The sequence below is a fragment of the Salarias fasciatus genome, chromosome 16 (genome assembly GCF_902148845.1).
Source record: "Salarias fasciatus chromosome 16, fSalaFa1.1, whole genome shotgun sequence".
Taxonomy (NCBI): Eukaryota; Metazoa; Chordata; class Actinopteri; order Blenniiformes; family Blenniidae; genus Salarias; species Salarias fasciatus.
Window position 1 is genome coordinate 15,706,964 of NC_043760.1, and position 20,873 is coordinate 15,727,836.

Sequence of the window (20,873 nt, forward strand, 5' to 3'; positions counted from 1 at the left end):
GCTATAGCTCCTTTTCAATCATGCCTTTGTTGTTTCTGGCATTTCCGACAGTGAATAAAAACATCTGCATTAGGATCGCCTACTTGGTAAACACAAAAAAGCAATATATGAGGAGACAAAACTCTTGGGTAATCAGCCTCACTTTGACAGAATTGCTGTGGTTTAGCAACCAAAGTCACGGAGAGGGCACCAAACCAGAGAGCCCATGAATACCGAGCACGCCGGGGTCTGTCGCCACGAGCAAGAGGAGCTGAACGAGAGCATGCAACACCAAAGATTAAGCATTATTTCACTGGGGATTGATTTATCAGACAAAACATACAACAGATGAAATATTTTGCTCCTTGACGTGCCTGCTAATGTCATGTTATGTGCGAGTACTTCAAAGTTGGAGGGAAAAAAAACGTGCAGACGCGACTGAGCGGCAGTTTTCTCAGCTTTACAGGCAAAGAGCAGACCGCTAAGGAGCGAAATGTTCATCTGTATTCTGCAGGACGAGCAAAGAGCAAAGGACAGGGAGAAGGTAGGTGAATGTAAAGAAGTCGGCGTAAACAGAAGACAAAGACGTGTGGCCACAGAGGGCCGGGCCAGACAGGCCAGAGGAAGACGGGAAACGTGGACGGGCACAAGAACCAGACAGAGCCAGGAGCGCTAATCGTCATATCACGATGCAGGAAGGACAAATGCAGCGCTTCTTTATGAGACGGGTCAATTACAGAAGAGGTGAGACGCCAAAAAAGGCTCCAATAATGTAACCGACAAGATAAATAGACGGAGGAGAAGATGCAGACAATGAGGACAAAAAAATAGCTCAGATGTTAAAACAGAGGAAAATAAATGAAAGCTACAAGAGTGAGACTTTCAGATTGATCGTGTTATGAATCTGGGAAGAGAAGCATGGAAAAAAAAAATAAGCGACACAAAAGGAGAGGAAAATGAGACGGAGGGAGAGGAAGAAAATAAACTGAAGGGTGATTGAGAAGAGGAGGGAAAAAAGAAGAAGGGGGAGAGAAAAAAAAAAGGCAGGGAAACAAGTGCTGCCCTCCAGAGAGCGGGCATGCTGAAGGTCAGCATCTGCTGAGAATAATGGGTCCTGCTTCAGAGCGGCCAGCACACACACACACACACACACACACACTCACACACACACACACACACAAGCCTGCGGACTCACTCGTTCCCATTTCAATGAAACTAAACACCGTTCAGAGGCTCCTATCTGTCTTTGTCAATAAAGTTCTGTCAAGTATGATTAATCCACCCGTATATCATGCATGAATTACATACTAGTGGAGGAAACTAACATGATTACGTTCCCTTGTGTATGTAAGTGTTTGTGCACACACATTTGGAAACGTGCCACGTGTGTGACTATGAATGTGTGATTGTGCATAATTCAAAGTCCTCGTATTAGAAAGAACACAGCTGAAGTGTCGAGAGAGAGAGAGAGAGAGAGAGAGAGAGAGAGAGAGAGAGAGAGAGAGAGAGAGAGAGAGAGACACTCGGGGAAAGGGAGGAAATGACCACAGGAGGATAAAAAGAGAGGATAGTGGAGAGCAAATGAAAGTGTATGGTAATACAGTAAGTACTTAAAGTAAGAGAAGAAGTGACAGCGACAAAGGATGGCCAAACACGAGGAGAGGATCAAATTAAAGCACAAAGAAGTTTAGAAAAAAAAACCACGATGTGAGAAGGACAGGAAACAGTACTGAGTGGAACATGAAATGAGATGGGAAAAGGACAGAGGAGAAAGCCATTAGAGGAAAATGAGAGGAACTGAGGGATGAGGGCCTTCCAGATGGTAGGAGACTGTTGCCTCGGAAACACAGAGAGGGCAGAACAATGGGGATTTGGAGAGGTGTTTCACATCCCATCATAATATGGCCATGCCATTTGGAAAGTGAGCGACAAAGCTGCAGCCAGAAAGATGACAGAGGCCGGCGATTTCCTGCAGACAGCTCCTCACAAAGAAAAGAGAAGAGAAGAAAAGAATGAAAATCGGATCAACAAGTCAAATGTGAGACGAGCTGATGGAGCGACAGATGAACTTGCTGCCGCAATATAACCTCACCTGTTGCACATCTACACAACTCCAGCATTAGTGTGCCGTTAGCGTCACGTTATTGTGAAAATCTAAATAGAAGTGTTTATCCTTCTTTAGCCACTCCAGTTACAAATGAAAAGTTAAATCACTAGCAAATAGTTAGTGTATTCTATTATGTTATATATTCTGTTATTTTATACTTGCGATATGGTCTGTACCGAAGAAGAAGCTGAGTTAAATGCAAAAGATTGCATGTTGAATTACTGTGTGCTAGGACCTTACATACTATAAAATGTATGAATGCAGGAAACAGCGTCAATAATTATGATGGACTTTGATTAAACAGTGACATGTCTTCGGTATTTCTCCAGTCAAACCACACCAGATTACATTAACAGACATCCAAAGATTGATGGGGTTCCATAAATGGATCCCAGCAGTCGTATACCGTCCGGGACTGGTTTGTGGACCAAACATGACAAGTGTGAACACAGCCTATAAATATCTCCAAGCAGAGGGCAGCAGCGAGAACAGATACTGTTCCGGGTGGGCGGGGTAATTTAAAATACAGCTGGATTGTCAGCAGTCAGTGTAAGTGTCTCAGAGGGGAGGGCGAGTGGTCTGTTTATGATGTTACGTGCCACCCTCGCCACCTGCTGCAGGTCCGTCTTGTCCCCTACTGAACACAGAACGCAACAAATACGTTGTTGTAGTTCATTAAAAACAGGAAACTTTAGACTCAATTTGGACTCAAAAATGCAAACTAAAGATAATAAATCAATCAGCTAAAACTGACACCTTTTGACCACCATTAAGTGATTATAGTTTTACCGCTTTCATAGTTTCTCTGGAGAAAGCTGCAATCTGCGACAACGTTGAAGACTGAAAACAATACGGCTGTAAGCCACTGCAGCACAACGCATATTCAGATCTACTGAGTCTGAAGCCACTTCACCCTGGTTAAAGCATTATAGTAGGTTTCACAAAGTGGACCATCCTTATGAGAGCATGTTGATATCTGTCCTTGTCTAACAGAAAAAGAAACACACACACACGTTTATTTTATTTTTGAGGCTGTCCTTGAATTTAAATAGTACATCATTCATTTAATTTCTGTGTCAGTAGCAGTCTAGCAAGAGCAGCGAGGGAGTTGATTAAAAGATGTATTTTTGAATGAACTATCTTTCAGTTTTTCCATGAATAAATAGTACGTGATTCAAACAAATTCAGGCTAAATTGAAAAGATAGGTACTGTGAGGAGGTTATAATTTATGACTCATTAAAGGTTTAGTCATCTTATTGTTTAGAGAGATTCCGTTAAAAAGAAAAAAAAAGTACTGTTGAAAAAAAAAAAATCCATGTAAATTGTAGCAAGATTTCTTTTCTTTGTTAAGAATGAAAATTAAATTTACTCAATAAAATTTGTAGGGTCATTATTGGTAATCACTTTCGTTTTATTAATATATATATTTTTTCAGTAAATTAACAATGGGTAACCATAAATCACCATTTAAAAAAAAATTAATTCTAGCCATGCAATTTGGCCATGGCGACCGCTGTAGAGACAGCCGGATCCTACCTGGAAAGAAACGGCCGCTCAAACAAAGTAAAACCAAAAATGTAATTTAACTATGGCAGTACCATTCACAATGACATGTGGGTAATATTCAGTATTTTCCTGGAACAAAATGAAATCAATTACTGATAACACAATATCCCATTTAAACAGACTTCATTATTCACATCTTGAGTTAATAAGGTTCCCCTTCTTGAGATCTAATAGTTTCAAGCTGGGGACATTTTGCTCTATGAAGGACTGAAGGATACAAATTGCTGGCAAAATTACGATCCCTCAGAAGCCGCTAATTTGGAACATGAAGAGTTTTGAAATAGTAAAAGGTTGTAAAAGGGAGATGGAGGTGGGGGGGGGTGTCGGGCAAACTCCAGCAAAGACACGAGCGTGGTCACAGATTCGCATGGAAGAAAACAAACACAATGATTGGCTGAAGATCATTAGCATTTGGAGGGCAGATGTGTTTCAAGCATCGACTTTTTGCAGCAGTGTGCGCTGCTTCCTGTTTCTACCGATGCGTGAATCTAAACAATCGTGCCTTCCACTTTCCTTTAGTCAAACGATTTCACCCACTTGTGCACATTCACGGTGTCCCATGTCGTAGTTTATGTAATGAGAAAAAAGACATTTTTCATTACCGTTAAACCATCGAATATGATTTTGAAACTGGAGGATGGCTGTAGCAGCACAGGGCCAACAGATGGTCACGGTGCTGCCGCCAGATGTTAACATTTCACAGCTGCAGATGTTGAAATTCATGGAGCGCAGTCCATCTTCTTGTTCTTTAATCTAAAGTAAATAGTAATGTATGATAATGGCTGGGTGTACCTTCGGCATACAGAAAGATGGTTTCCAGCTGTAAAGTGCAGGCAAACAAGAGCATTCCTTCTTTGTATATTATGAAATATTTCCAATATCTTCAATATCTGGATGGAATTAGACTGTGACGCAAAACTTCACAACCTTCACCGTTCCCCAGTGTTCGCTCCACATGAGCACAGTATCACTTAACACGGGTTCAACCCGAAAACCTGTTGAACACTGAGCGGCTGAAAGAAAGATTTCCTCCCTCACCCCGGGATCCTCACATATGAAAGCAAATCACGCTCCCGTCACGGCCGCCTGCCGCTCCTGCAACACATTATAGGTTGTAACCCAACGTTTTAAAGAGTCCGCGGTCGAAATGATCAAAGCTTCGTCCGAAAAGCCTTGAAAGCGCCAACGAGGGAACACGTCACAGAGACTACGGGCCCCGAGCAAGATCGGGTCACGAGAGGGAGGTGGAGGCAGTCTACAAAAGACCAGGTCTTTCCATGAGGCTCACAAACAAGCGGCGTCTCAATGAGTCCAGAGGAACACAGAGAAACGACTGGACAATGGGTGGGATTGTGCGGCGGTGGTAAAGTGGTCTGGGAAACTCTTAGGCTGGGCTGGGCGGGGGGTTCTCTCCAAGAGAAAGACAAGTGAGAGACAGTCCCCGCTCTGCAGAATGAAATGATATTCAACAACGTCCTTTCACCCCACGTTCAGAGGGAATGGAAATGAGGAGTGGAAGGTCGGCACGGCGAGCGACGCCAGGAAGAATGAGGGAAATAAATGAGGAAACATAACTAGAAGGAAGTAGACAGAGACAGGGACACAGTACAACATCTGCCTTCTAATTACTAATCATCTAATTATCATTATAATGAGGAAGTGACAGTCTCCCCAGAAACCTGGACAACAACCCTGATTGGCTCCTTTAATCTAATAGGAGCAATTACAAAAGACGGATCGGAAAGGGTGTTTGGGTAATCCAATTGCGTGAGCGCCGTCTCATGAACAAATGAACAGTGTTATTAGCAGAGATGTCCTGAGTCGAGTCTTAAGACGTACGTGCACGAGGCAGAGCTTTTCCGATGCGGTCATGAGCACAGATACAGCTCAGAGTTTGTAGATCAGAGAGCTCATTTATAACTCAACTTCAGTTCATTCCTCCTGGAAGAAACACTGCATCAACATTTGTTTCATAGCCTCTTCGTCGTAACGGCTGTAGTGGGTTCAAATACATTTATTCCCTTTTGATTTGACGTCTTTCTGTTGATATTTCGTTTTTATCCTGAGCCATCTCCCGCTTTAATAAGAAACGAGCCACATGTGACCTCCGTCCCCACTCTGTGCAGCTGGTGAACCAATTTCCCAAAAACAACAACTCAGTGGTTTCACAGGTGCTGTGAAGAGTAACGTCATTTTAACCAAATACTCCTCTCTCGTGATTAGATTGACGGGATCCCGTTGGATTTTTCGGCAGGAGAATTGCTCATAATGCTTGAGTGAGTGAGTGATGCTGCCTACTTTACCTAAATAACTGCAACCTTCGATATGTGGCACCATCTATCAATAATACAATGTAATTAATACATTTCTAAATGTATTTTAAGGTAGATTAAGGATGAGGGTGTGACTGAATGTTGAACAACCTTTTGTGAGTGGAATATAGTTGCCATAATTCTCATAGCATCTCATGGAACAAAGCTATGAGATGCTTTTAAGACTGGGTGTAAAACTCCCTCATTAAATCTGGATGCAACACTGTCATCTGCACGTTGCTTTATTCCCATGAAAATTTCTGTAAATTTCAATGATTTCAGTCGTCAACCTCAAAAACACTAAGTTCAACTAAAATGTGCTCACATGTGGCTCCAGATCCAGCAAACATCCATGTTTAAATGGAATGACATGAAATAATTTGTAGGAAAACGAGCATTTCTACACGTGTCTCTGTGTGTACATCTGTGTTTGGATCGCACCGAGAGGAAGAATGTGTGAATGTGTTAGTAACGGCGCACACATGGCAGGGGCGCAACCTGCTAATGTTGACCATACACAAACCCCGATAGCCATCTACTGACCTCGGATTGACCGCAACACACACACACACACACGCACACGCACACGCACACGCACACGCACACGCACACGCACACGCACACGCACACGCACACGCACACACACACACACACACACACACACACACACACAGAATGACTGTTTAGCACAGATGTACATTCACTCTCTAACTAACATGACCTCACAGACCATTTAGATGATCTATAAATGCATCTTTCTCATTTTTACAGCAGCCAGAGAGGCTTCTTAAACATCACCTAATTCCCATTGTTTCAGACGTAGTTTCTTTAGCTCTTACTCGGTAATTAAATGTCTTCGGGTTTAGTTCGTTTGGCCCAAGAAGCGTGTGTGTAAATGCAGAGAGAGATTCTCACCTTTGTTTCAGTTCAGCTGCAGAACTGAGCGACACAGAAGGGGAGAGATTCAAGTGAAATACAGTGGCAGGAGACGGGGGTGAAGAGTATAGAGAGGTAATTTTAAGCAATTTTAGGCGATAGGAGACCTTGAGGGGTTTCAACTGAAAGCACAGGCAATTGTGTCCTCCCCCCCTTTTTTTTTCCCTTTTCTGTATTTGCAGTGTTCCTTTTTTCACCCTACAAAGACCGCCATCTCTCAAATCTTAAGGAAAAAATGTATCAAAAGAATAAATAGGAGAGTGACAGGTGTTCTTAACTTCAGACTAAAGTATATTTTCACAGCCATAAGGTACCATATATGGCAAGCACTCTAGTTAATGTTAACAGAAGCCCTGAAACGGGCAAAATTAGCAGTTCATGGGATTTCAATGGAGGTTGAAAAGGGCAAATTTGCCAGTCCGATGCTAATGACAAGGATCAGTTTGTTGAAAAGGCTTATTTTCCTGTCACATACAGAACGTTGGGTGGTTATGATAAAAAGATAAAGGTTTCTGATCCCTGAGCATATATTTATCCTTTCCCCCCCCAATAAAAGCTGGAAAGAACTCAGAACACAGTTTCAGCAAGTTGAAGTCACAAAGTCACACACCACACGGGGAAGTGGAGGCTTGGTGTGGAGCTTGCATGTTCTCTCTTAGCTTTCGCAGGTGTGAGTTTTCTTCTACAGGTATTCCAGCTCCCTCGCATCATGGGAAAAAAAAGATGCTTTTTATTTGTTTTGTTTTTCTAACTCTTCCGTAACGCATCAGAGCATGAGTGTTAAACAGAAGTAGAATCAGTCTGCAAGTGGCAGCAGTCTGGCCCATGAACTCCAAGCTGAGATGTTTGTGATGGTGCTAAAAACAAACATAATGCAAAAGTTTTAGATGATATTTGGACATTTCAGTATATTTTGTATCATAAAAAAATTTGGACTTGCACTCGCGTTTGATACTAGTCATTCGAATTTAGAAAAATCTAAACTTTTTCATCACGTAGACTCTGTAGCACAACAAAGAAAAATGTAAGTTATGATTGCAGTATTTAACCGGTCCAGATGAAACTGGACTGCATTAAAGCCAGCTTGACTGCAGCCTCTGGTCGTGACAGTGAATCCTTGTGTCCCATCTGTTTCCCCACAAGACAAAAAACTACAGAGGAGAATTTGAATGACTTTAAATCTGCTTTTGCAGTTAGATCACTTTCAACATACTTGCATTCTGTTCCCAAAGTTCCCATCACTAAATGAGCTCCGCTGCGCAAGAAATAAGATTGAAATAAGATAATAAAAAGTCTTAAAACCATATGGTTGTTTCCTCGATTTATTTGATTAGCTAAATGCTGAACAATTTCACGGTGTAGCAAAATATACAGTCTACCCTGAGCAACACTGCTCTCTATTTCAAGCAGCGACATTTGCTGACAGTTTGTTTGGTAAAGTGTTCGTGCTTTAGGCAGGGAAACATCATCCACTGCTGGGTCATGTTTTAATTTTAGAGCCATCAAAATCTTGTCTCGCACACACGAACTCAGCCACACAAAGCCCCCGATGCTCCAGTTAAACTGATGTTGACTCAAATATACAGTACCTGATTAAGCAGCCCAACAGCTATTTCTGGACTTGCCTGGAAATAATATAAACACAGACTCGCAAACACACCCGAGCACAAACGGTACAAAAAAAAAAAAAACAGCCCACGCATGTATACAGGTATAGAGGCGCGCAGACACGAGATACACACTCGCAGCCTGCCAGCTATTTCTGGGACCTGTGGCAAAATAATATGTTTTCATAAGGTCAACGGCCCGGATGTGGTTTCCAAACATGATCTCGTCTTTTTCAGCCTCCCTAGATGGTGAAACATCTGAAGAGGTAACTGACAGCAGGAGGAAGAGTGCAGACAGAAATGCAGGAGGATAAATAAAGAGAGGCTGAGAGATAAATGAGCCCCTGCGAAAGAGTCAGAACACCTCTCGGGTTAATGTGTCGACTCGGTGATGATTTCTCGCTAAGCAACGTACGGAATCAGGACAAACGCAAAGGCACATATGTAACAGTACATCTGCCATCTCATCCCACTGTGCACAGAAGTTCAATAAAATATTTCATCATAAAATTAAGCAAATAGTTGTCCTTCATTCTAAAAATTTGCAACCTGAAAACTTCTAATACAATTTACAATAAACAAAACTTAATATTTTGGTATGGAGACATACTCAGAACTATACAGCTGCTACGTCACAGTGGTAAAACAGCCTTTTCTTGAAAGTCAAGTCATCTGTGAAAACATTCACCATAAAAGTTGTGAAGAAGTGAAAGATTTTAATAAGCCTGGTGAACAATCTTGTGGCAGGCAGAGTTTGAGATTGTTGAAGTTTAAAATATTGGTTTCAGGTCTAGAAAAGGAGATTTAATTAAATTCAAACATTTTCAGCACATACTTCTTAGTTATACTGGTAATCTAGATAAACTATATTTTTGATTTGTGCATATCAGTAGATAAATTATAATTTTAAGGTAGTTTAACAGCATATTCATTACTACTTTATAATGCAGTTTAGTTTCTGCCTATTTGTGTCTAATTTGATGACTAAAGTGTATTTATATCTATTTATCATCCATCCATGCCCTGACTGAACTGGGCTGTGTGTCGCCCCTGAGCTAAAACGGGTGCGACCCCCCTGATACAGATGATTTAGTGTGTGTTACAGAGTGTGATCTGCTCCATGAAAGCAACAGACTGTGCAGATTCGTTGATTTTTCAGTTTAGGTTTGCATGTGACATGCAGAAATGATCGGATGTCGGATTCGTTCTGAGGCTCAAAGTAAGCAGGGAGTCGGCAGAAGTGACTTTCAATGGAAAAAAAAAAAAAAAAGTCTTGCAGTGCTTGTCAAATACGATGCCACACGTGTAAAGCTGGCATCACATTCATGGATTATAGCGCATGTCTGAATGTGGAATCAGAGACAGGGTGTGCTACATGTGAGCGTGTGCATGCAAGTGTGTGTGTGTGTGTGTGTGTGTGTGTCCAATTTCTCAAGGCTTTTTCAGATAGCGGAGCCAGACCTCAGAACTATCATCACTGTTCTCGTCCCCATCTGCCAAAGTCATCACCCACACAGAAACACTCTCCCTCTCTCACCCGCGCGCACACACAGATACACAAAAGAGGTGTGAAAGAGCCATCCCTCAGCATTTTAACAGGGGTGGGAACCTGGCTGTAAACTTTCTGACGCTCTAACCTTCTGTCTGTCATTCCACTTTACCGACGCCATCTTTCCCTCGCTCGCCCCCCCCGTCTCTCTCTCTCTCTCTCTCTCTCTCTTGCTGACAAACAAACATTTGTTAGTCTGCTGAGGTGTTGGTAGTTAGAGTCAGAGTAAAATGAAGTGAGAGGAAGCTCGTAACAACTTCGCCGCGTTCTTGCCGTCGAAGTTTACACTTCTATTTTCGCTCGGCAAAGTTTTATTTTTAGACATGAGTTCACAACGCAGTGGAGGAGGACTGTTTGAATAGCGCGACGCCGTTCACGTCTGTGAAGGAAAGAGGAGAAAAAGGTCATTGTGGAAGAGAGTAAGACATCAGACGGGGCCGTAGAGCAGAGGGAGGGGCAGAGAGAAGAGTCTGGGGAAAAGGAAAATGTAGAGATCTGAAGATCCTGAGAGGGTGGAGAAAGAGAGGAGAGTCAGGCTGAGGCCTTTCAGGAAGAGAAGGTGGCAAATCTGGGGATGAAAAATGAGATGCCGAAAGACAGGCGGTGACTGCTAATGGCTGGAGAGTTTGGCCGTTTCCAAGCAGAACCTCAACATATTTAAGCGGTCGGTGAACAGCTGCACGCTTCAGCCACGATCCAGCAGAGACTTTAACACGACCGCAGCCAATCAGGGACACAGTGTTTATCTGACTGCATCAGAAAACAGATAATGAGAAATAAATGGGAGAAATATTTCAGGAATTGATTCATTTGCTCAGGGAGCTGTTATAGTTCTGGTGTCGCCTAATGCTAGCCATATTTCATACTGTCCTCAGTCGAAAACAATATGATACAGTGGGCAAAAGGGTAAATCAGGGTGCAGAGAAGCTCAAACAATACACGCAAAAGGAGGAAAAAGTGAAGAAAACAACGAAAAATAACAAAAATGCTTATAACTCCGTGTTTGAGTCTAGAAATATGATTTCATCAACATAAAATGCATCATCTGGCAATTTTTATCAAGGCGGCTTCCAGTCAAATTTCCTGGGGAAAGTGAAACATGATTTTTTTTTTTTTTTTCCCAACTTATGTGATTTCAAAAGCTGTTTTGCGCCAATGGTTCACTAACTGGAAACATGAAACTCACAAGAAAGCAGAAAACTTCTGTGCGTGTTTTGGTGGGGGAGCAGATCCAGGATTTAGGGATTGGTTTTCAGCCCCGTCTGAGAGTGAGTCCCCCCAGGGAGGGAGTGGGGGGGGTGAGACCGGCCGAGACAGAGGCCTCCAGAGAGACAGGCAGGAAGAAAGACAGAATGCAGCGGATTAATTAAAGAAGAGCAGCGGTACCTCGGTAGGGAGGCGTACTGACGCTCCACCTCTTCATATCGTGGTGTCAGGCGGTGGTCCGTCCCTCTGCCCGGCACCTGCTGAAGCAAAACCACCGCTCAGTTCAGACGTGTCACTGTCACTGTTTGACAATCGCAGCCGAGAACAAATCAGTGATGTACACCTTGCTAACGAAGTAGCATTAGCATCGCAGTCATCGCGTGAATGTTGATGAGGCAAAACAAGATCTGAGCAGATTTCAATGCATTGTTAAAGATAAATGTAATCTTTAATAAAAATATCAACTTTTTGGAAAACAAGCATTCCGCCATATCGAGACGAAACCAGGATATGTGTTGAACCTGAACTGAAAGTTTCTGGTTTAGTTTGTGAGAGAACATGAATCACAAAACTGTTTTCAAAAAATATCTTTCAAGCAAAATTGCCAAAACCACACAGCATATATAAATATTCCTGGCTTGAGAGTGGATGAAGTGAAAAACTGTGAGCGTAAGCATGTGCACTGCGCCCCCAAAAGTCCCCGTGTGTGTGTGTGTGTGTGTGTTTGTATGTGTGTGTTTTTGATACGGAGGGTAATTTAGGAATGACAAAGGCTGGTTATTAGGGATTTGGAGTTAGAGTTTCGGGTCTTCAGAGGCTTTTTTTTTTTTCTTTTGAGGGAGTCTCCATCCTAGATTAGGTTACTTCAAAACAGGATGGAGTTGTCTTGCTCAGGCTGTCTCACTCACTCACACACGCACGGGCACACACGCACACACACACACACTTGTGTTTCATCTCCATATTGGAGGAAAAAAAAAAGATTAAGTCAAGCTGCTGACAGTTCAATCTCTCCTACTTCCTCATCTCACTGGTTCTCTTTTTAACCCTCGTATTTCACATTTTTTTCTCTCTCCACTTATTCTCATTTCTCTTGCTTCACACACACACGCACGTGCACACGCACGCACACACACACACACACACACACACACACACACACACACACACACACACACACACACACACACACAGTCTCTCTCTCTCTCCCACAGATTATCCGCATCTATTCAGTGGGGGGATTCCAACTGCTGTGGCGCTCCTAAAAGAAGCCGACTAAAACCCCGAGAACGTGAACACGCTCCACTAACACACAAACACACACATGTGCACACACGCACACACACAGCAGTCATTTTGTCTGTGAGAGACACTGAATATTGTAAATGAGAGTCATTTCGGTGTGATGTGGGGTGAGACAGTGAGAGACGATTCAGGTGATTGAGTGACTCTCCATACATGCTGAAGTTCAACAATAAAAAAAAATAATCATAACGCTTACATGCAGCAATATAGAGTTCCCGGAGGCTGTGAGCGCCGCTGAGACTCTGAAAACAGCCCATTTTGTTTAGCAGATCACAACTTTCCCACTGTAATGCTGCTATTTTTTTCCTCGATGATACAAAAATTCTATTAAGGAGAAATTACATAACATGCAGCGATTTCTTCAGGTACATTAACGCATGACATCGGCACATTTTTGAGATATTACGTCCTGCAGAAGAAGGGTATATGGCGTGCCCTTGCATAATGGGAAATAGAGTGAAAAAAGGCATGAAATTCAAGGGAGCATAATGGGCGAAGTGCGGGAGCGTGTCCCCAGTGGAGTGGAGACAAAAAGCTGAAGGTTTTATTGAAAACTAGGTTTCTTCTTTTCTCCTCGAGGTGCTGGGTATTAGATATTATGGACCACGGTTTTTTTTTCTTTTTTCTCTCTTCTCTGTCTGTCTCTTCTCGCTGCATTCCAGGGAATGATGCCAGAAGGCATATAAAACAGATTTGCTGGCCCCGCTTTCTTTTGAACACCTGTCTTTATAGCTTCAATATCTCAGGTAGAGAGACAGCGGGATATTAAGAGGGAATCGAGAGGTGGAGCGAAAGAATGAAAAGGCATTAGACGGAGAAGAAAAGAAGAAAGAGAGAGAGAAAGAGAGAGAGAGAGAGAGGGGGGATAGAGTGAATGGGAAGTAAATGAGTTAGAGAGAGCAGGGGAAGGAGACGCAGGAGGGAGGGGGAGGGATATTATGAAGCCATTGAGAAGTGGTAAAAAGGAGAGAAATGAGAGGAGGGGTGAATTATAAAACAAGGGAGTGAATGAGGGTGAGGACGAGGGCGACAGAGTGGGGAGGTGAAAGCAACATTAATGATACGACTCGAGACAAGACGTTGGGAGGAGGACGAGAGAGGTGGGAGAGGGCGAACGGCGGCATCATCCGGGGGAGACGGGGAGGCGAGACGGATGAGTAAGAGGTGACGAGAAAAGCGAGGAGTCATGAGTGGAGATGGAATAAATGAGGGAGGACGGCAGGTGTCGAAGAGAGTCAGGATAAAAGCACCCGGCAGAAAAACTTCAGAAGACAAAACACTGCTGTTTTGGTTCTCACTGGAAGATCAAAAACTGAGCAGCAGCTTCAATATACAGCTTGTTGCTTCTCAGCTGAAGTATTTATGAGCATCTTCATTTATTTCGGCAGTATTTGTTTGGATCAGAAGGTTAAGGTAGTCGGGATCGTCTCTGTGTTTGGCTGTCGGCGATCTGCCGACCTGTCCGGGGTGTAAAACCGCCTTCAACTTTAAGTTAACATGACGGATGTCACTCAAAACCAGCAGGTGAGTGGATCCGATATGAATGACAAGTCCATCTGCTGTACAGAAGCCAAAACATGGCGGTTCGTAGCACCGCCATCTGGCGCAGACGGAAACAGCTGCGCCCGGAGTCTGAGCGGAGCAGTGGTACAGTGGTATGAAGGTCCTGCCAACGCTCTCACCTGATCCGCTCAGAGCCGCTGTCAGTCAGGACGTAAACGGGGGAGAAAAGCCAACAGCTGAAGCGCATTTTAATCTAAGTGGAACCTCGCTGATGTGGCTGGGTGGAGCGGGTGAAATACCATGTTTGGTTTGGAAGCTCTTATATTCTTTATCTTCATTTATAAACATGTTTGGCACATAATTTGGCGGCGCTGTTGAGTCGCTTGGCACGAGCCAGAGAAGATTTGGCAAACCATCGAAGAGTGGCGCACCCTGCCAGGCTGTTCATCCCACAAATGCCCTTTTTTTTCTATTAATCAACAATTAAATGTCTGTCCCTGTACTAGTTATCATTTTATTATTAGTTGCTTACTCCCTGTGGTCAAGGGGCTACAGAGCCGTCAGAGAGCAGCGGTCTCTGAATTCTATGTTTATTTAACTGATAAATTAGTTGCATGAAACATGCCAAAATCATAATAACTATCCAATAATTAAACATAAAAGTTTAAAGGAAAGACATTTTCAGAAGTCAGAACAAAGTCAAAGGAAAGCTGCATTTCTGTCAAAGGAGTCAAGATAAAAAACACAATAAAGACGAAAAACTACAAGGTACAAAATTAAGATAATATATTGCTGATGAAACAATCGTAATGTGTTGAGAAACATTTAAATACTGTTATAGTATAATGGCTATAGCAGTTAACATTTCACTTCAATGGTATATTAAAATGATTGTGGTGAGGAAGAACCATAAGTATATGTATGTATTAATTTCAAAAGGAACAAAAAAATGTTTTTCTTCTTTTAGCATCTTTTCGTTAGAGTGCTGACACACGGACAACTCTAAAATATGTATGATGACACAATGTGTGTTCATCTCCAAGTTCAAGATCAGCTGATAGTAAACAAAGAAGAAGAAGAAACAGACACACAGTAGAGATGAAGCAGTGGAGTAATGGTATCAGTTCACCATCATCCATTCATACTTGCTTCACCCAAGTTCGAACTGAAGCTGCTGGAACTGGTCTTTACTAAAGATGTAGAAAAAGGAAAAAATGCTGCATCACATTGTTATAAAGAGAGAGAAACACACATTCACCCCTAGAACTAGAGAACAGACACTGATTTAACAAGCAAGTCTCTTAAACATTTGGGAAAACCTGTTTGCAGACTCAGTGAGAACATGCAAACTTTACACGGATTTCAAGTACATGAGAGTGCTCATATTATCAAACTGAAAATATTTGGAAATATCACCATGTTCAACATAAGCAAAATGAAATTGAGGCACAGACACAGTTAACGTTCATGTGCACATTGAGCACAAAAATACTTTTTTTTTTTGTGGCAAAATGCTTACAATCGGAACTTTTGAAAATCCTCAAATACATCCAGCCTGAGCCAGAGGAGTGGAGGAGTGTTTGAGAGCTGAGTGACTGGCCGGCTGCGAGCAGAGCTGCCGGTATTAATCTGTCTGGATCTGTGGGAGGCTGGAAGTGACGGAGCGAGAGAAAGAGGGATGTTAGATGTTGGGAGACAACTGTGACAGGACTACAGGGCAGGGCAAACACTATGGCAGGCTCAGCCTGTGAGGGACATACTGTACACACGCACGCGCACACGCACGCACACACACCAGCAAGTGCACAGGATCCATGCACATAGGCATAAAATACATGCACACTTTATCTTTCAAGTGCAGCTACTGTACACCAACAGGAAGTCTCTTCCTCACATGCACGCTGCCAAACGCACACCCTTCATTTCATCCAGCCTCTTGCGTGCACGCACACACACATACACACTCAGACTCACTCACTCCCTCTCACTTGCAGAGGGTCTGTGGCCGTCGTGTAGCACACTGGTTGGGGTAATGGTCTAGTGAAAAACCATTTCACGGCATAGTGAGCAGAGGAGAGGCAGCGAGGAGAGCGCGGAAATCAAGCAGAAGAGACTGATACTGAAGGGAGACACACACACACACACACAAGCACGCACACATGCACTCACTCACACACAGACACACACACACACACACACACAGTAAGAGGGGCTCATCTCTCTCCTTTTAACAGACCCTTCAATTTGCCCATAAAACACACCAGCCCATCTCACCACTGACACACACTCATAGACTTTCTCCCACTGTCTTACAGTTCTATCTAAGCCTGACACACACACACACACACACACACACACACACATACACACAGACACGCACACACACGGTCCCATTCTTTTCACTTGAGCACTGTTTCAAGGATTTTAAAGGGATTTAGACGGACATGGAGTGTTGGGTAGACCCAAGCCGCCTAAATGAGCACACTTATTCCAACGTGGAGTGTCCTCTGTCCTCGTTTTGCGTTATCTCCGTCCACACTTCTTCATCACCGGCCGCTCCGCCGGACTCCTCCTCCACTCCTCATCTCCCTGTCCACACCTCACCTTTTCCCTTCATTAAGCAACCCTCCTTAAGTGAAATAAAGGGCTCCTGTGAGTGCTGTTAAATCCCTTTCCTTAACTCTTACTTAAGATCTCTTTCTCCCCCCATCCCCTCGCTCCCCTCTAAATCCATTTGCCACCGATTCTTGCATTTACAACGATTTTTCTTCCGCTCTCTTCCATTTATTTCCATCCCTCTTTTACATTTCTTTCCCAATCGTGTTCGGTCGGCAGAAGACATTCATGCGGGGAAGAAAGCATGAGGACGAGGATCTTTCTTTCTCTTCCAATGTCATTTTCTCCTTCTGTAAATCAATAGACAAAGATTTTGCTCTGTCTTTGTCCTGCCTCCATCTTGCCCCCCCCCACCCACCCACCCTTCAACTCTGCCTCCCACCCTGGTGGAAATCGATGAATAAGGGAAGGCTGGTTCTAATCCCTATCAGTCATATCGTTCTGCTCAGCCAGCACTTTGGGCTGACTCAATTAAAACCGCTCTCTGCATTTCCAGTGTGTGTGTGTGTGTGTGTGTGTGTGTGTGTGTGTGTGTGTGTGTGGGGTAAGTTGGAGTCGAACGCGTTTGGATGAAAGCCACCTGAAGGAGTGAGTAGAAACAATGAAGAAGGATAAAAGCAATCAAATGTTTTACATGTGTAAAGCTGTGGTGAAGTCAGACAATAAGAACGTCTTGAAGTGAAACACCTGCCTCCAGAGCGAGTTTACATCTCAAGGATGTGACCAAGTCACAAAAGTTTGACTGCGCCACTGGGACCGAATCCTCCATGACCAATAAAAAAAGCTCTGCTATTGTAACCTTCTTCCTGCCAGTTCTTACACACAACATCAGCATCCCAATTTGGCTCCTCGTTTTTTAATTTTTATGTGTGGTATCAGCACTTCTTCTGCGAGTTAGACGAGCTATAAAACAAACAGCTGGCGGTTTCCTCATAAATGTGCAAATTTTTATTCAAACTCTGCACTTTATGTCTGTACTCTGTTGGATTTATCTCATTTTTTTTTCAAACACTGGTGCAGTTTATGTCTTTTGAAAGTTTAAAAAGAGAAACAGGGATGAGTTACTGAATCTCCTGAATAATGGGATGGGGTTAATCTCACATCTCACTAGGTGATGACAACTTAACTAGTTGCATGCAAATTAGCTGCAGTTTTCCACTGACCTGTTACTGATCTATTTCTTGGACTCTGTCGGGAGGTTTCATGAATTCCTGGAGAAATGTTGGCCTCCATGTTCCTCTCATAACATTACGAATTTCTGGCGCTCGCGATGGCGCTCAAACGTTATGAAACAAGACAAATGAGAATTCTTGACCCGATAAATGTGGGCTCATTTCCCAGCAATTGTTTTATCACCAGATGTCAGGCAAAGAGGGGTTCATTAAAGAATTACCGAAGCTGCTGGATGAGACCGGACGGAGATATCGTACATGAGAAGGTGTCAGGATGACAGCTGTGAGGCGACTTCATGACCGAGATCCTGCAGATTTTTGAACAAGTTCAAAATCACAGTGACAAATCAGGCTCTGCAAACCTCTGGATATTTTGGAAACTCCTTTCGAGAATCCATTTGCAATTTCTTAAGCTGAATCAGACTGACGCCTGACTCTCTGCCTGTATCGGCTGTCAATGATACACATTAACTTCAAGACATGAACACTGTGAACATGTTATTATCACTGGAATGAGGCTGAACGCGAGAAACACAAAGCTGCTGCACATCGTCTCATGTGGCGAGAAATTCCCTCGTCCTTTTACAGGTTTTATGTTTTATTCTCCTACAAAAGCACCGAAAAGCATAAGCCTTTCTTTTTATTTGTTTTTTTTTTCTTCTTTCAGAAAAAGCCTTCCAGCTTTTATTCAGATTGGGAGTGTGGCGTACAAATTACTCAAATTACAAAGACACCATGCTGTGCACGCGCCATTAGTTGGATTTAGTCACCGGTTTGTACTCAACCTTATTCTTGGTGATTACTTCACCCCGAGCATGCTCTTAATATTTAATTAACATTTCACATGGATGGAGAAAGCTCACACACACACACACACACACACACACACACACACACACACACACACACACACTCAGGCGCACTTGAAAAAGGAAACTCATGCATATGTATTTAATCACACATGTGGAGATCCACATTCTACCTGTGTGTGATGGATTACCGCAGCTTGGTAATCTTAAGAGAGATCAGTAATATGTTACTTTAATCCACAGTGAGGGAGGAAAAATGACACCTGCCAGCTGCGACTGAAGTGGCTTTTTAATTATAGAGAGCACGAAGAGGGAGGAGCGGTTCTGCAACGTTTTATCCTCAGTTTACTTTGGAATCGAATTCAGCCTCCATTCTCTACATATCTACCTGTAACGACAATCTCTCTCTCTCCTCCCACTTTCCCAATAATCCATGGAAACTTCCTTCCCGCCGCTCGCTCATTTATTACTGTACACCATCGCTCCCGTCCTCCATCCATTTATCCATCCATTCATTGTGGAGAAAGCAGTAATTGCAGCTGCTGGCAAAAAGCCATCCATTTTCTCAGGCTAATTACTCCAGCCTCTTTACAAAGTGGCGCCGAAGGAGAGGGAGTCGGCGAGCGCGCTCACCAACGAATGTGCGGTTCACCTCTGCACACGTTATTCAAATGAGGTCTCGCCGTAGTTCGTCATGTTCGTAATGAAATCCACGTTGACCGCACAGGATGCGGACATACTATGCCAGAAGCAACTGCGGCACGTGTGAGGTAAATCTGATTAGAACCGCCGAGACCGAGATGAAAAGTGATTGATCGAGAATATCAACAGTCACAAAGGAATGCTGGGTTTTGTTTTTTTTTGGTTTTCTTTTTGCTTTGTGACACCCTGCTTGGTGAGCAAAATGAAACTATATTTAATTTACAAATAATTTCATTGATCTTATTTGGTAATGCATTTAAAGATATTGTATTAAGAATGTGTGCTTTTTTGTAATTAATAATAAATACATTTAAAGTAGAAGAAAATAACTTCCAGAAGCTTGCTTTAGTTGGCTACCTGGAAGTTTTTCCACACAGCGAGGGGAAAAAAGAGCGACATCCCCCTGAGATTGTATATGTGATGTGATTTTTTTTTTTAAGATGGCACCATGCAACGCTTTCTACATCTGTCCTGTATCATGCTAAACTCTCCCTTATAAATAAAACTCATACTGAAGACATTAGTAATGCTGATCCTCTCGGTCATGTATAATGTTGATGTATGTGGCAGAGTAGAGAGTGCTGTTTGGCCCCTGGAAAGTTTTTAAAAAAACTGTAGGATGGAAGTGTGGAAAAAAAGGCAGGGCTGAGTGCAAAATATCAAACAAAGAGTTTATGTTTCCCCTCAGAATTTCAAGTCTTGGTTATCACCTCAATGCTGCCAGCAGGGATCTCCGAGCTGACGTTATTCCTGCTGTTGATTTTGAATGACACATAACTGTTCCAATTTAAGTTAGAAAAAAAAACCCTGAATAATAAATAAAGTATAATTTTGTTCCGTAAACACATGTAAATATGTTTATAGATTCATTCATCTGCTGTAATCAAGTGATTTTCCACGTGGTATCAACATATTAGTAACTGTTTACTTTTTAAAAAGAATAACTCTCACTTCTTTCTTTAAAGAAGAGGAACTGTGCTAATTTCTGCTCTGTCAGGAGCAAAAAAAAAACCAAAACAATGGGTGTACAATCTCTTGACCTCCAAATAGCTGATGTGACTTCAAGCAGGGAATCAAGCCATCAGCATAGAGAGCCGACAGCTCAGCTGATGAGTCGTAGGAGCATTTCAGGACAACCGTGAGCACATTCTAAACATCCCGATTGAGAAAGGCAAACTAAAGTACTGCACGACTCACTTTATGTTCTTCAACATCAGGATTTGACACCGCGCAAACCCAAAGGGAGGTCAAGCGAAAGCTGTAGGCTGCAGGAATATTTTGAGCGGCTTGGCAGAGTAAATGCTGAGTCACCGATATTGATCACCCACCGCACGAAACCTCTCGCAGACGTACACCGATCTGGTCACTTTAGGCTATTGGGCCGTAAAGTCTCACTCGCGGCTTTTCCCTGAAAGATTCACGGCGGCAGCCAAGAGTGAGGATGATGGGAAACTGAACGAAAGTCTTCTGCAAAAAGCGTGAGCGAGGCAGTGAAAGACAGCC

The 20,873-nt window shown here is 43.0% G+C and overlaps 1 protein-coding gene across 4 annotated transcripts in view; it reads right to left on the minus strand.

Moving 5' to 3' along the window:
* The window catches only part of pard3bb (par-3 family cell polarity regulator beta b), a 204,251-nt gene that overhangs the window by 8,904 nt on the left and 174,474 nt on the right, over positions 1-20,873 (minus strand). For 2 of the 4 annotated variants that reach the window (XM_030111978.1, XM_030111976.1), the window contains exon 23: positions 11,444-11,520. In XM_030111978.1, coding sequence (XP_029967838.1) covers positions 11,444-11,520 — 77 coding nt within the window. Of the gene's footprint in view, positions 1-11,443; positions 11,524-20,873 lie in introns of all 4 variants that reach the window. The other 2 variants (XM_030111977.1, XM_030111975.1) reach the window with 1 other exon arrangement.